Consider the following 14,471-nt stretch of genomic DNA (forward strand, 5'->3'; position numbering starts at 1 on the left):
TTATCTTTTATGCATGCCTCTATGCACAAAATTCAATTATGCTAAAAGTAACACTTTTATAATAAAATATTCATCTTTTATGTATACCTCTTATGCATAAAATTCAATTATGCTAAAAGTAACACTTTTATAATAAAATATTCATCTTTTATGCATACCTCTATGCATAGAGTTCAATTATGTTAAAAGTAACACTTTTATAATAAAATATTTATCTTGTATGCATAATATAAAAATTTAATTTTTCCATGATTACTATGAAATTCTTTCAATTAATCTAGGATGATAATTCCTAAAATATGGTAGGAAATCCTCTTTTCATTCTTTGAATGAAATTATTTTATGTGTAAATTTTTATAAAATGTTGCCATAGCTCCGCTACTATAACTGATAAATCTCAATTATTTTAAAAGATAGGTTATCTTTAAGGGAATGATTAGAATGATCCCTAATTGGATCATTAACCCTTAATGGATTAAATCAAAAATAATCATAAACTAAAAGCATAGATTAAAAAAAACTATTAATTTATTCTCAAGCATAGATTAGTCTTGGATTAAGAAAAAGCTTTATGCAAAGCTTCATTTGGATTGAGAATGGGTCATGAGTATGACCATTTCTTAAGTGAGAGAGAGAAAAAACCATTAGAATTAAACATAAATGGAAATTTATGTAATTCTTTACTATCATTAATTAATTAACTTCAATAGCATTTCAAAAACCATACCAATTAAGCTTCTCAAGCTTGAGAGGGGTTGAGAAGAGAGAAACATTGAGAAATTATAGAAAAGATCAAAATTCACCATACTTACCTTACAAATTGCTTGATTCTTTGTTCACGGTAGAGGTCCCCAACCAATCAATTGGTTTAGTATGTTGATGGAGCCACCAATGGGGATTGAAGAGAGAGAGAAGTGTCAAAAACTAGTGAATTATTAAGGAATTCACATTTCTTGGCTTAGGTGGAGTAGAGTAACAAGGCATAAGACACTATATTTTTTCAACAAGGGGAGGCTTCTATTTACAGGAAAAATTGAGCTCCTAACCAAACGAACTGATTCTAGAATTTTCCAAGTCTGTTTGGTCACTTTTTGACCATTTTTAGGTCAGTTAAGCTAACTTTTTGGAACTAGACTTGAATGAGGAGAGAGGAGAGATGAAATATCTCAATTTTTATGAGTTTAAAACTCATTCAAGCATGTGTTTTAGGCGCCTCATCGAAGGCCCTCCTTTTCCTTACTGATGTGTCAAAAATGGAATCCTTACACTCAAAATATCTCATATTTTTATATTACTCATAGTTTTTTTTACTATTAAACCTTGTACATTTTCAACTCTTCATCTTATGTGAGTATTGAAGGGACTCCCCTTCCTTACATATGTGTCAAAATGAAATCATTATACCCAAAATATCTCATATTTTTAATATTGCTCATAGTTTTTTACTAATAAACCTTGTACATTTTCAACTCTTCACCTTATGTGAAATATGCACCTCCTTTAAATAACTCCCCTTCCTTACATATGTGTCAAAATGGAATCATTATATCCAAAATATCTCATATTTTTAATATTGCTCATAGTTTTTTACTAATAATCCTTGTACATTTTCAACTCTTCATCTTATGTGAGCATTTACTCATTTTTGGGTATCTTCTTTTTACAAATTGAATTTATCTCCTCCCTACACATGGATTGATGCTATTGGTCCATAGGAACCTTAATTGGACCATAATCCAAAGATTTCTGAAAATCTAGACCCTTAGACTAAGGTTCTTTATACCTATTTCCAATTAATTCCAATTGCACATTGGAAAGTTCTTTTTGAATTTCTGTTTCAGGGGAACTTATTTTAATAAGATGAGATAATTTTCTATCCAAAAATATTAAAAATCTAAATATTCTCTCTCTAGAATATTTTCTCTCTCTAGGTTAAAACACAGTTAGAAACAAGGTCTTTATATTTCTGAAGAGGGATTGATTACAGGGGAAGATACTAGACATCAAAAAGGATTGGGGGAGGAATCTTACACTCTTCGGTCATTACATCTAAGAGTTTAGAGGCCATGGCCTTAAAGCTTTTGTCTTCATCCCCTTATCCATGTTCCGAGTTTCCTTAGGTCATGGGATGGATTGGTTCTTTCCCTAGTCTTCTCTTGAGCAAGTGAAACTAGTTTCTACACTCATGTCTTCTCCAATGGTTGGGACCACTGGATTTTCACCTCCATTTGAGCTTGGCATGCTCTTACCAGTTCTTGAGCTTCTTTGAGTCTGCTTTTTTCCTCAATAGGATTGGGATACTTTGCTGACTTCTTAGGTAGGTTGTTAGGGTCTATAACTAGTTCCTCTAGGTCTTTGGTAGGCTGGGTATTCACTTCTTCCTCTAAAGAGGATGAAGGGATGTTGGAAATTGTGTCCTCACTTGATCCCTCTTGACCTATCATCATGCGTTTTTCCCATTTCTTATCTTCTTGGTCCTTTGTCTTCAGGTTTTAGGGGAAATTCTAGTAGGTTTCAAAACTTCAAATGGTAGGACCCATGCCAACTTACATGCCCTTTGAATACTGGGATCTAAAGCCTGTCTAGCTTTGTGAGAGCAGGCGGCGCTCCTTCTATTGTGCATTCTAATCACAACATTGAGAGGAACCACTTGTAACAACCCATCCTCAATGCTTAGCAAATTAAGGATGAAACTTAGTTTGTGCTCATGGGCTAAACTTGGATTGGATGCTCTTAATGGGTAATCCTTTGTGCATGTGGTCAATGCCACATCCTGTACATAGTGGTATTAAAGGCTATGGATTATTTTGTGTGGCCTCACCACCATAGCCTTCTTGATGGGATACTCCACCACCCGATGAGGTTCCTTACACACTGATAGCATTGTAATGGCATATGGGATCTTAGGGCATTGATGTCCCTTCCCCTATTCAATTGCATTGCTATATGCGCACTATCACCATCCTAAACGTAGTGGTTTAGGATTTGACTTGGGGGACTCTAATCCTCTAAAGGTTCTAGGAACTTAGTGTTCCCAACTATCCCTTCTCCCCCCCCTCCCCCCCCGACGGGATTTTCTTCAGGGTCAATTGGTTTTCCTTGGAGAGTCACTTGAAGAATGAGTGGTTGTGGTCATACCACTGGAGGCAGTAGAGGTAGTTCTACGACTCTTAAGACTCCTCTTTGGGGCACATACTGCCCGAGTGAGGTGCATTGGCAAGCATGGGTCTTGTTGGTGGAGCTGGTGGAGCTGGCAAGGCCAAGCGTGGGCCATGTTGAGCTAGTGCAACCATCGATTTTACTACCTCTCTGAGGTTGACTTTTGTAGCAATGGATAGTGTCATGATTTCCTATCCTCATGATGCAATATGTGCACTCCTTACCTCAGTCTTAGGTGGGGGCATTCCGGGCGTGTGGTTTGCATGGCATATTGAACACAAGACCAACTCACATTTAGAGTATAATGTGGTTGGCTACCTTATCTTTCCTTACCCTAACCTTCAATTGCTCGGTCATTTGCTACATAAGTGCAACCGTTAAGTCTTCTATGGCTGGTGTGTGACCTCTAGCTCTTTCCCTTTGACATCAACCTTTGAAGGTACTGTGCCAAAGGATGCTTTAGAAGGGGTTCCTTCAAGGATATTCCTTGAAGAAGTTCCTATGAAGTTATCATCAAAGTCTATGGTAGCATGGCTCAAAGTTCTTATGCTTTTCTAAGTACAAGGTGTTATGTAAGGTCAAATCAAGGACTCCTTCCAAGAATCTCCTAGTTAATTATTTATCAAAGAAATATTCCCCTTCTTATTTTGGTATGACACTCCTTGGGTGTAGGTAGCACTAGGAGCTACATGTTTCTAGTTGAGCAGCTCTCTTCGCAGGTGGAAGTATCTAATTATGCAAAGTACTCTGTACTAAAGTTTCGAAACCACATTTGCATTGCAGGCGCGTTTTGACCTCAGTTTGGCCCACTACAAGGTGTTTTTGAGTACTTCTAGGAAGTTCTGGTTTGAACTATCTCTGTCATCTCAAAACTCTAGTTATTGCAGTGCAAGCAGTGCATTTTGGGTGTGGACAATGATGATTACACATGTATTATTGATTGTGGATGAATGTACATATACTCTGGTCACATGTTATGACATACAAATTGTGCAAAAGTACTACTACAGGAGTTACAACATATACTGATGTGTTATACGTTGCATACAGAAACTGCCTATTTGTAGATTTCTCGTTGTTGCAAGCAAAGATATTTATCAATGGCAAAAACAACTTCCATGCATGGAAGTTCAGAATGACCAATTTCCTGAAAAAGAATTTTGGGACTATGTTAAAGGAGGCAATGAGGAGCCTACAAAAGACTTATACACTAGTTAAAAGACAATTCTATTGGCCTAGTTTGTCAAGGATGTCCAAGACTTCGCGCTAAAATGCAAGAAGTGCTAGGTCAATAAGCATGAGCATCTCAAATTAGAAGGCTTGCTCCATCCATTGGATAATCCTAAAGGAAAATGGGAGAGTATTTCCATGGATTTTATCATCGGGTTACCTAAACGAGTCGAAAATATGATTTGGTTTGGGTGGTGGTAGATAGGTTGACTAAAATGGCCAAGCTTATTCCTACTAGAAAGGAGGTAAAAACTCCTGAGCTAGTTAAATTGTTTATCAAACATCTCTACGAGCTATATGGCCTACTTGCAAATATAGGAAGTTCGATAGCCACTTTTGGAGGGAAGTCTTCAAAAAGTTGGATACTACTCTGAGCATGAGTACGGCCGACCATCCACAGTCTAATGGTCTGACAGAAAGAGTCAACCAAGTGCTAGAAGACGTGGTTTGAGCGTATGTCAGTAGTACCTACCATTGTTACAATTTTCTTATAATAGTTCAAAACATTCAGCAACTAGATTTAGCCCATTCATGTTGATGTATGTTTTCTTGAAAGTCCCTACGAAGTCAGAGACTCTCAAGACGAGAAAGTGTAAAAAACTCTCCTAGATATTGCGATCTGTTTAAAATCCTTAAGAAGATTGGTAACGTAGCATACAAACTTCAGTTTTCGGAGAGCTCTCAAGTACATCCTATTTTTCATGTCAGTAGAATAGAAAAACAGTGGACCATCAGGATAACATAGTTACTCTCTCGACATCTTGGTGGAACTTATTGAACCACCATCTCTTCTACATGAACCCGAGAAGATTCTTGGATTTAGCATCAAAAAATGAGGCATATTGTGTACCAAGAGGCACTTGTCATTTGAAAGGACAAAGACTGCATTTTCTTAGATTTTCATGCACAACTTCCATAGATCTTCAAAATTTTGGGCTAAGAGTGATAGGCTTCTTCAGAATTAGAGGAGTAGTGCGAGGAGGTGGCTTCTTCAGAACCAAAGGACAAGTGTGAAGGAGATGCATGTGTGTGGTGCCGCTCAGCTTTTTTCATTTCTCGGGTTGAGTAGCACACACCCAAGGTGCTTCATTGTATCAATCCACAGGTGTACAAACAGAGAGTTTTTAGCAAGTCTCTGAGGTAGAGTCTTCATAGTTGCTATTTGCACTCACTAGAAAATATTTGGCTTCAGTGGTGGTCACTACGATCGTTCAGGACTCTTCTCACTTGTCGTTTGCATAGGGTGTCGTTTGCATAGGGTGTATCTTCACTGGCTAATTTCATGGAGTCACCATAGAAGGATATGTCATCACATTTATCTTTGCCCTTGTTGGAGGATAGGCTAGTTGGTGCACACATTCCTTGGAGACTACACACCGACAAGAACCGGGGTTTTGAATTTGGTGTATCCGTGGATGTATAACTTGGAGTATGTTCCACAAGACATAGGTGGTTTAGACATAGAGGTGATGTGCAGGACTAATGGATACATATTTGGTGTAGCGTTTCTGAGGAGTATTATTCTTGGTTCTACTTTCTTCCTTCAGGGTGTATTAAGCAGTGTAAGTAGTTCTTGTGCTTCATTTAAGCCGATGCATTAGTGGTTAGAGTTTGGATAGCGGAGTTTTTCTCGACCATTCTCTAGAGTGTTCTTCTCGTGTGCTACAACAAAGGATACTGAGAGGTTTATAGCGTTTTTTCATGGATGGTTAGACATGCGGGACAATGATTGATCACTGGTGGAACAGGTTTCTCTATAGGTCTTTGTACTAACGTAGTGAGGATAGAATGTGAACCTTCACAGTGAACGCTATATGGACACTGTGCAACTAAGAAAAGTTGCAATGCAACTAGGAGTGAATTCGACACACCTCTACGAGTACACAAGGCAAAGCTAGACATCAAATAATAGCCAAGCAAGGTCGAACATCACAGGTGACACATGGCACTACCACATGGAAGTGATGATGTGGTGGTGGTGGTGGCGGTGGTGGTGATGTGACACTGATGATGATGTGGTAGTCAATTACAACTGCCTAACTAGGGGCATTGGTGCACATATATACATGGGGTAGCCAAATCGTTATAAATCAGGTCCCTAGGTCTTGTATTCACATATCACTCATGAAAGCCATCTAAGATGGGAGAGGGAAGGTCTATGTAACCACATGTTTCTTCAGCAATATATTATTGGTGTTCATTTTGTTGCACACTCGATCATCTATTTTGTGACATGGTATCAAAGCCATGGCTTTCATAGTTTCCGATGCACGAGTGTTGCTTGGAGATCATGAGCGGAGCTTTGTTATGGTGTGGCTCTCACCCAATGCGTCGAAAGGCTTGATCTAGTGTTGCTAGCGTTTGTAGAGCACGTGGTTGTAGTTCGCCAACGTGGAGGGTTGGAGCATGGCAACGTTTGAGGAGCACGTAGTTGTATTTACTCCAATTTATGGAATTGCTATGATCCAAACAGATTTTACAGGCCTAGTTCATGTCTTTCTTCACTGGTGAGATAGGATCATGACCTAGGCCCGGGTAGATGAGAGGTGGTGACATCTTTGTTATTAGAACGCATCAAGCTCAAGTTGCTCATATGGATGCGATTCCACATAAACCGGTCATGGGGTGACTATTTGCTGAAAGTCCGTGTGACATCAATGTCTAGAGGACAAGAGTTCCGCTAAAGAGGATGGCAAAGAAGCAGGAGACGACGAACCCCCTGCAACTACGTCAGACCTCTTCCTATCAACGGAGTGAAAAAGAAAGCCAGATGGTGGTAGATTATCACGTACAGCTCATCACGGCCTAGGTGGTTGTATATGTGTGTAGAACCAACATGGACAGACCAACGGACTAGTATAGACATGGTTCTCATTTTGTCCAATTAACACTAGTTGGCTAGGGTTTGCCTAAACCACTATCAGTAGAACCCCTAGGTCTTGTATTCACATATCACTCATGAGTCATCGAGGCACATCGTGAGAAGCTCATCCACCTACAAAAGGGCTTGAGCCCAAGAGAGAACCACATGTTTCTTCAACATTATACTCTTGGTATTCATCTCTGTCACCAAATTTCTCATACCACCACCACCATTAACAAAATGATAAATAAATTTTCCTCTCCTTTTGAGTGTAGACCTTCACCTTGAAAAGTTACACACTTGTAGGAATCTTTTGAAGCAAAATACTACCAATAGCATCAAAAAATTATTCTCTAGCTTCACTTTTCCCATGGTGTACTAAGTAGCATTTATAGAGACCTAAGAATGAATACATTGCTAGCTTTGGCGTCCAAAAGAGACCCCATGCAAAGCGTTTCAGCAAAACCCTTCTCAACAACAAACATGACCAATGACATGGCAAGCGATTATGCAGTCATCTCACTCAATTGCACCGATCAATCAATTACTCCACCTCTCTACACGAGAGCAGTAGTAAGACTGTCCCCTAACTCCCTTAAGAATCTGATGATCAAGTATTACCTTGGACTATCAAGGTGAGAATAATACATACAAGCTTTACTTATAGTACCAACCAATACAACCTCTAGGAAAGGATCGTCCTACATCCAAGCAACAATTAGACCCGCAGTAACACGCATGAACATGTATGAAAAGCATTTCATAACCCCAATGGATCCACGAGTGCAAAATATTACGTACAGTGCCTCCATGGTATTGGTTTAAGGGGCCATATTAGTTGCATGTAATAAAACTCCAATGCAAGCCTCTGATGAGGCACGAAACATCATTTTAAAAAAATTTTGATGCACATGCCTACCACAATGGGTGATACTAATTTTGACACTTCTTACAACTCATATGAAGACTTTTGCACCAATGATTTTTAACTGCCAGAGTACTCAATACTCTTTTAGCATAAGCATTATTTAAGTATCAAGGAATTTAAAAAGAAAAACTATTCCATGTGGATTGTACCATGCCATTCAATTTCAAACAAAGCACAAAAGCCATCTCATCAAATTTGTTCCACAATTGGACCTTTGCTTTCACAGTTCTCCACGTGAACTCAAGTTAAAGTGGTGGCCCCTCTCACCAAAAAATGATTACCCACACATTCTGTGCCACATACCCTTATCATGTACCGAGATTCTATTCATATGATATGCATTTCATACAAGACTTGGATTGATGGTCTGAGCTTACTGTTAGAGGTATCAGAGTTCAATCAACCACCATGATCGTCAGCAAGACCATGGCATAACCTTCTAACAAACTGAATCAATAGCCACTCACTCACTTGGGTCATGCCAAATCAATATGATATGCATTGCATGCAAGAACTAGCTTACTGTGAGGTATCAACGTTCAGTCAACCAAAATGATGTCAGCAATAACATGGCATTACCTTATGACAAACTGACTCAATAGCCACTCACTCACCTGGGTCATGCCAAATTGTCAGATAATTCATACAATCAGGTATGAAGTTTCATTTATTTCTCGTAACCACTCTCTCTAAAGTCATACTAATCTGTACGATTCACAAGTGTGCGTGTGCATAAGCATAAAGTAGCGCAAAGCATCCTTTGCCGGTTCATAAACTAGATAATAACTTAACCCTCCCTACCCCCTTCCCCGGGGTCCCTCAGTGAGAGAAAGTGATGCATAAGAGGCTAATGAAATGCATTGTTAGAACACACTAGTTAGTAATGCAAGTGCATCGATTCAGTCCAGAATAAAAACAAGTGGATTAAGCATCTTTAATCCCTGACCATAGGTAAGACCACGCCCAGGGTTTACCTGACCTAGAACCAAACCCTAGCGAGGTTTCATAGACCTAACATCATCACACGCATCACATGACTGCTAGCAACTCACCACCCAACTGTAGGAACCACCCCCAAGCCTAAGGTCTAATTAAGCGAGCCTATTTGGTACCAATGGCCCTAACCTAGCATCCTATACCACTAGGCCGAACCACCCAGCTACGACATCCTGCATGCTTACTTGGTAGCCCCAAGCCACCGCAGCTATTAGTTATAAGCTTTTATCCAATCTCGACCTCTTTTTGCTAGCACCCTTATCCCATGTGTGAACCCTCCAAGTGCCCACACCCTAGCTAAGCCTTAACCCTAATCTTGGGTTAGTACACGCCCTAGGCCTGCCGGGACGTAACAACTTTGGTGCAAAAACCGTCTCGCTTCTTAGCTAGAGTTAAGAGCCCATTCATAAATTCAAATAAGAGACACCCCCTTCTCCACTTACGTCCTTACATCAGATAGTTTGAGCACTTGATTCACGAGATCCAAACTAGTAAACTCGAAAGAACGAAACAAAGTGACACCTTAACTTCTTAGGAAGAGAATACCTTCCCATGCACAAATAACCCACTAATCATCAGGCTGACATTATGAGATCCAATGAGAACAACCAAGAATAAGATCAAAACATCAGAGATCAAGCGAAAATTATCAAATAAGCACATATTATGTTCTCTACATTGAGTAATGCTTTTTACTATGATACAAGGATCCTCATTAACAGGACATGTATGAAATAACTAACAGAATACTTTCCCAAGCACAAATAACCCACTAACTTATCATGCTGACATTATGAGAGCCAATGACCAAGAATAAGATCAAACATTAGAGACCAAGCGAAAATTATCAAATAAGCACATATTATGTTCTCTAAATTGAGTAATGCTTTTTACTATGATACAAGGATTCTCATTAGCAGGACATGGATGAAATTATTTTATTTGTTCGATGTTCTCATTGTACCAACAAGAGCCAACATTGCAACACCATAGATCTACTTGTAAAGAAGGGAGTGGAAACCTGACAAAAGATGAGGAACCCTTGCCTTGAATAACCTCCTCCTGCACCAGGAAACCAATCCAAGTCACTGCACCCAGAAATTTCAAAAAGCCCAGTCACCTATTTGCACAAAAAAACCCCATAATGAAGCAAAGCAAAAATCACTCACAACAAGCTACTATGTGCCATCCCATGAGTACTTCAAAACTTCATAACCCTTTGACGGCCAGAGGAGAGATGCCATGACACACAAAACAAACATATAAGCCTTAATGAGGCCAGAGAGGGAAACTGGTTTCTTGCAATCAGCTTCAGCATGCATACATGCTACAATACGGTAGGTGGGCAATCCAATGAAGGAAAAGCTTTTGTCACATTCTTAAACATACAATTGGGTGACATGCAATCATACAAAGGACGGACTACAACTCCACATCCTTGCACCTACAAATGTGTGCTATATACCATGCAAAAGACTCATAATTCAAACGCACTCCTGGTACTAGACCGAAGTAGCTAACTGCTTCAATAACAAAAACAGCTCTTTCGACAGCCAAATAAAAATATAATACTAAGCTTTGAGAGCATGAACAGAATCCTCAAGCACATGTTGATTGTGGTGACGAGAGTGGAAAAGTTTGGCCTATTTTCCAATCCTAAACCATTGACAAGTGAACAGTTTGAAGCTTATCAGAACTAAGCAAGATGCATACAATGATTTGGACCTAGCCAAGGTGATTTTTAATGTGCAAGCACCTGGCAGGAATCCCAAATTCGCACAATAAATGTCAGAAACCTGAAACTGAAAGACTTTCCAACCTACATGTAAACACACCCCTGCCATACCATCACGATCAATTGTCTATTCAGCAGTCCAGCTTTGCTCAACAATTTCGCGAACTCTTCTGTTGTACTCTCGACGGTTTTCACTATACATTCGTGCAGCCTCAGAGTTGGCAGGGGAATTGGGATTTGGATCACACAGTAGGGACTGCATGACACAGACCAGTTATAGAATTAAATGATATCCCATACTCTTGTATCACAGTCAGGTCATACCAAACAACCATGTCTCCCTTGATCAACTTAACCACCACTACAGAAGCTTACACAGTCAAAAATTAAACATGTAAGTAAAAACAAGGACGAGAGACCCTACCTGAATTGATGTCAAAATTGCAGCCACATCGTATATAGGACTCCACTGATTTTGCAATATATCCAGGCATATACTTCCATCAGCATAAACTGTGAAACAAGAATAAAAGTGGATCAGAAAAAGCTGGGGCACCCATCCAAGCCCAAGAATTACCCACCCATCATCAAATTAATGGGAGGGTATGTCAGAAAAGGCCTTTAGAATCAAATAAAAGTTTTGACCTAAGTCCTTATACCAATGGGTACTTTCGTAGTTCTACTGATATTGGCCTGTTCTTCAGGCAAAAAATAAATTAAAAAAATCTAATCGAATACAATTGGTGGGGACACACTTACTATTGGGATGAAACATTCTGGAGACAAAGCGGACGGTCGGGGGCTTGTTGGGGTAGTCTTCAGTGAATTGCAAAGTGAGCTTGAACGTACCTGAAACCCAATGCCGAAAAGTTGGAATTTGGCACTCCACAAACAAGCAGAAGAACTTAACAACATGATAAAAGACTAACCTCCATCCCAGGGAGTGTCATCAGGCCTACAAAAACATAAAAACACATAATTTAATTCTTTTCGTAGTGAAGAAAGCAATCTGAGCATGAATGGAAAAAGGTGATTAGGATCCCGTTAAGGTTTGTGTCCTCCGTCTCGGTCTAAGGTTAGGGTCACAATGGGCTATCAGGAGATCTAGGGTTCGAGGGTTTTAACTTTCCATTTAGAAGGATTAGGATATTCGGTTGGGGAATATGTATTACGGTTGAGAACTTGCTTTAAATCAAATTAGGGTTAAAGTTAAACTCTTTACTTCGAGCACATTAGGATTTGTTTCTAGGCAGATTTTTAGTTTCCGAGGTTAAAGTTCTTGCTTTCAACAAATAAGGGTTAAATCCTTGCTTTCACGCAGGCTGGAATTAGGGTTTTCGACGCTAAAGTCTTGCTTCTAGGAGGGTTAGGCTTTCCAAGGTTAACGTCTTGCTTTCAAGTAGATAAGGGATATGGTTTCCGAATATGACTGCGGTCTTGCTTTCATTTGGACTTACCCGAATATGACTGCGTTCCAGAGCATGATGTTGTTGTCCTGAGGGGCGCCGCTGATGCCTGCGGGCGGATCCTGCTGCAGACGCTTGAAGTCCCGCATCAAGCGTTTGCGAGAAGGCGTGGACATGATGGGGCGAGGAAGACGACTCTGCCTCAAACAGCAACGATCGCCTGTGAAATTGTCTCCCTTACTCTCCACACACACACACACACACACACACACAAACACAGATATCAACGGCTGCTACTCCACCATATCCATCGGAGAACGAAAATGAAGACAGAGAAGCAGCACCCAGAATGATCCTTCAAATGCCCTAATGAATGATAGTGCGCCCTCATTAAATGCTATTTAATCCAATAACCTAATGACACGTCATCTTACTCTTTGTTGCAACTTGTGAGGCTCCTTACCTAACATTCAAGTTGAAGGCCATAAACTATTTTTTTGACCTCTCTTGACTATGTGACACACAATGTTTCACGAAAGATCTATGGTTGGAAAGAGGCGTCGCGATCGCGCGGTAATTTTGGACCATTGATTTGCTGTCGAGTGAACTAGGGGAAGCGATCTTGTGGATGAACTAGGAGTGAACTAAGGGGGAGGGGGGATGAGTTTGGGACTTATAAAAATTTTGAGACAGTTCAAAAGAGGATTTGAACTGAGGACTAAGTGAAATGTCTAACCACTATGCTATACTTTCTAGGAAGAACTTAGGATCGCCAAAAAACTTTATTCTGCTAAGAAACTAATCTTCCAATCCCCAAGTTCACGCCTCCCCTAGTTCACCTCAAGTTTATTCCTCTAGTTCACTCCTAGTTCATTTTTTTGTCGGATAATTTTCATCTTAGTTCACTTACCCCTAGTTCACCCATAGTTCACTTTAGAATTCGACACTGCAGATTCAATACCGAGCGCAACACCTCTTTCCAGCCATAGATCCCTCCTAAAACATGGTGTGTCAAATAGTCACAAGGGCTAGCTACAGCACTACCCTCGTGACTATGTGACACACCATGTTTCAGGAGGGATCTATGGTTGGAAAGAGACGCCACGATCGGTATTGAATCTGCACCGTCGGATTCTAAAGTGAACTACGAGTGAACTTAGGGTGAACTAGGGTTAAGTGAACTAAGGGTGAACTAAGATGAAAATTATCCGACAAAAAAATAAACTAAGAGTGAACTCAGAGTGAACTAGAGGAATAAACTTGAGGTGAACTAGGGGGGATGAACTAGGAGTGTGAACTAGGGGATCGGAAGATTAGTTTCTTAGCAGAATAATTTTTTTTAGCAATCCTAAGTTCTTGCTAGAAAGTATATCATAGTGGTTAGACATTTCACTTCCTAAATGTAGGATTTGAGTTCAGATCCTCTTTTGAACTTTCTCAAAAAAAATTTAAGTCCTAAACCCCTAGTTCACTTCCAACAGCAAATCAATAGTCCAAAATTTTCGCGATCACGATGCCTCTTTCCAACCATAGATCCCTCCTAAAACATGGTGTGACACAAAGTCACGAGGCAGCACTACCCTCACCCGTGCACACTTTGCCCCTTTGTACAGTGTTGCCACGTGGCTAGAGGAGGAGGAGAAAAGGAGATAGTTTTAGACTCGAGATTAGACGAAATGCTAGAGAGAGTGACACATGGCATGGGGAAAAACATGTGCTTATTAATAGAATAGATGTGTAGTTTTACATCAAAAATTTAGAGAGATTTTACAAATAGTGGCTGCTTTGCAACCCTATTTTCTAATAGCCTTCTCTAAATAGAAGGTTTAAAGGGCTTTAATGCCCTTTGAAGGCTTCAAATTTCGGCACCGACATAAAAACTCTCCTGCTAGGGTAAGGGGGCTAGGATTGTGGCACCACAACTAGGAGTGGGTAGGCAGGCAAAGTGAAAGTGAAATTGAGAACAATGTTCAAAGTGATGATATTCAAGGGAGTTAGTGGGCTTGCAAAAGTGGCCTTGAAAAATACCTCATGTGATCAAGGGTGATGAAGAGAGATAAGCAATTCAAAGAGATAATATTCAAGGGTGTTAGTAAGGTTGCAAAGTGGCCTTGAAAAAGACCTCATGTGATCAAGGGTGATGAAGAGAGATAA

General features: G+C 39.9%; 1 protein-coding gene across 6 annotated transcripts; it reads right to left on the reverse strand.

The window, feature by feature from the left end:
* Positions 1-9,992: 9,992 nt before the first annotated feature.
* LOC147639506 (ubiquitin-conjugating enzyme E2 2) lies at positions 9,993-12,689 on the reverse strand. 6 transcript variants are annotated; one of them, XR_015264980.1, is made up of 7 exons: positions 12,369-12,686; positions 11,841-11,866; positions 11,671-11,760; positions 11,336-11,424; positions 11,023-11,167; positions 10,346-10,393; positions 9,993-10,238 (listed from the first exon to the last, which is right to left on the reverse strand). XR_015264980.1 is itself a non-coding variant. In XM_086792028.1 (6 exons), exons 1-5 carry the CDS (start codon positions 12,491-12,493, stop codon positions 11,039-11,041), a joined length of 459 nt encoding a protein of 152 aa, XP_086648154.1. In that variant the 5' UTR covers positions 12,494-12,689; the 3' UTR covers positions 9,993-10,264; positions 11,000-11,038. The 6 variants fall into 6 exon arrangements, 4 of the variants coding, with proteins under 4 accessions (XP_086648154.1, XP_086648169.1, XP_086648163.1 ...); XR_015264979.1 differs by having other exon boundaries at positions 11,000-11,167; XM_086792028.1 differs by lacking the exon at positions 10,346-10,393 and having other exon boundaries at positions 9,993-10,264; positions 11,000-11,167; positions 12,369-12,689.
* Positions 12,690-14,471: the final 1,782 nt, after the last annotated feature.

This window comes from Cibotium barometz, chromosome 4 (assembly GCF_041138505.1).
Source record: "Cibotium barometz isolate CiBa-2024 chromosome 4, ASM4113850v1, whole genome shotgun sequence".
NCBI lineage: Eukaryota > Viridiplantae > Streptophyta > Polypodiopsida > Cyatheales > Cibotiaceae > Cibotium > Cibotium barometz.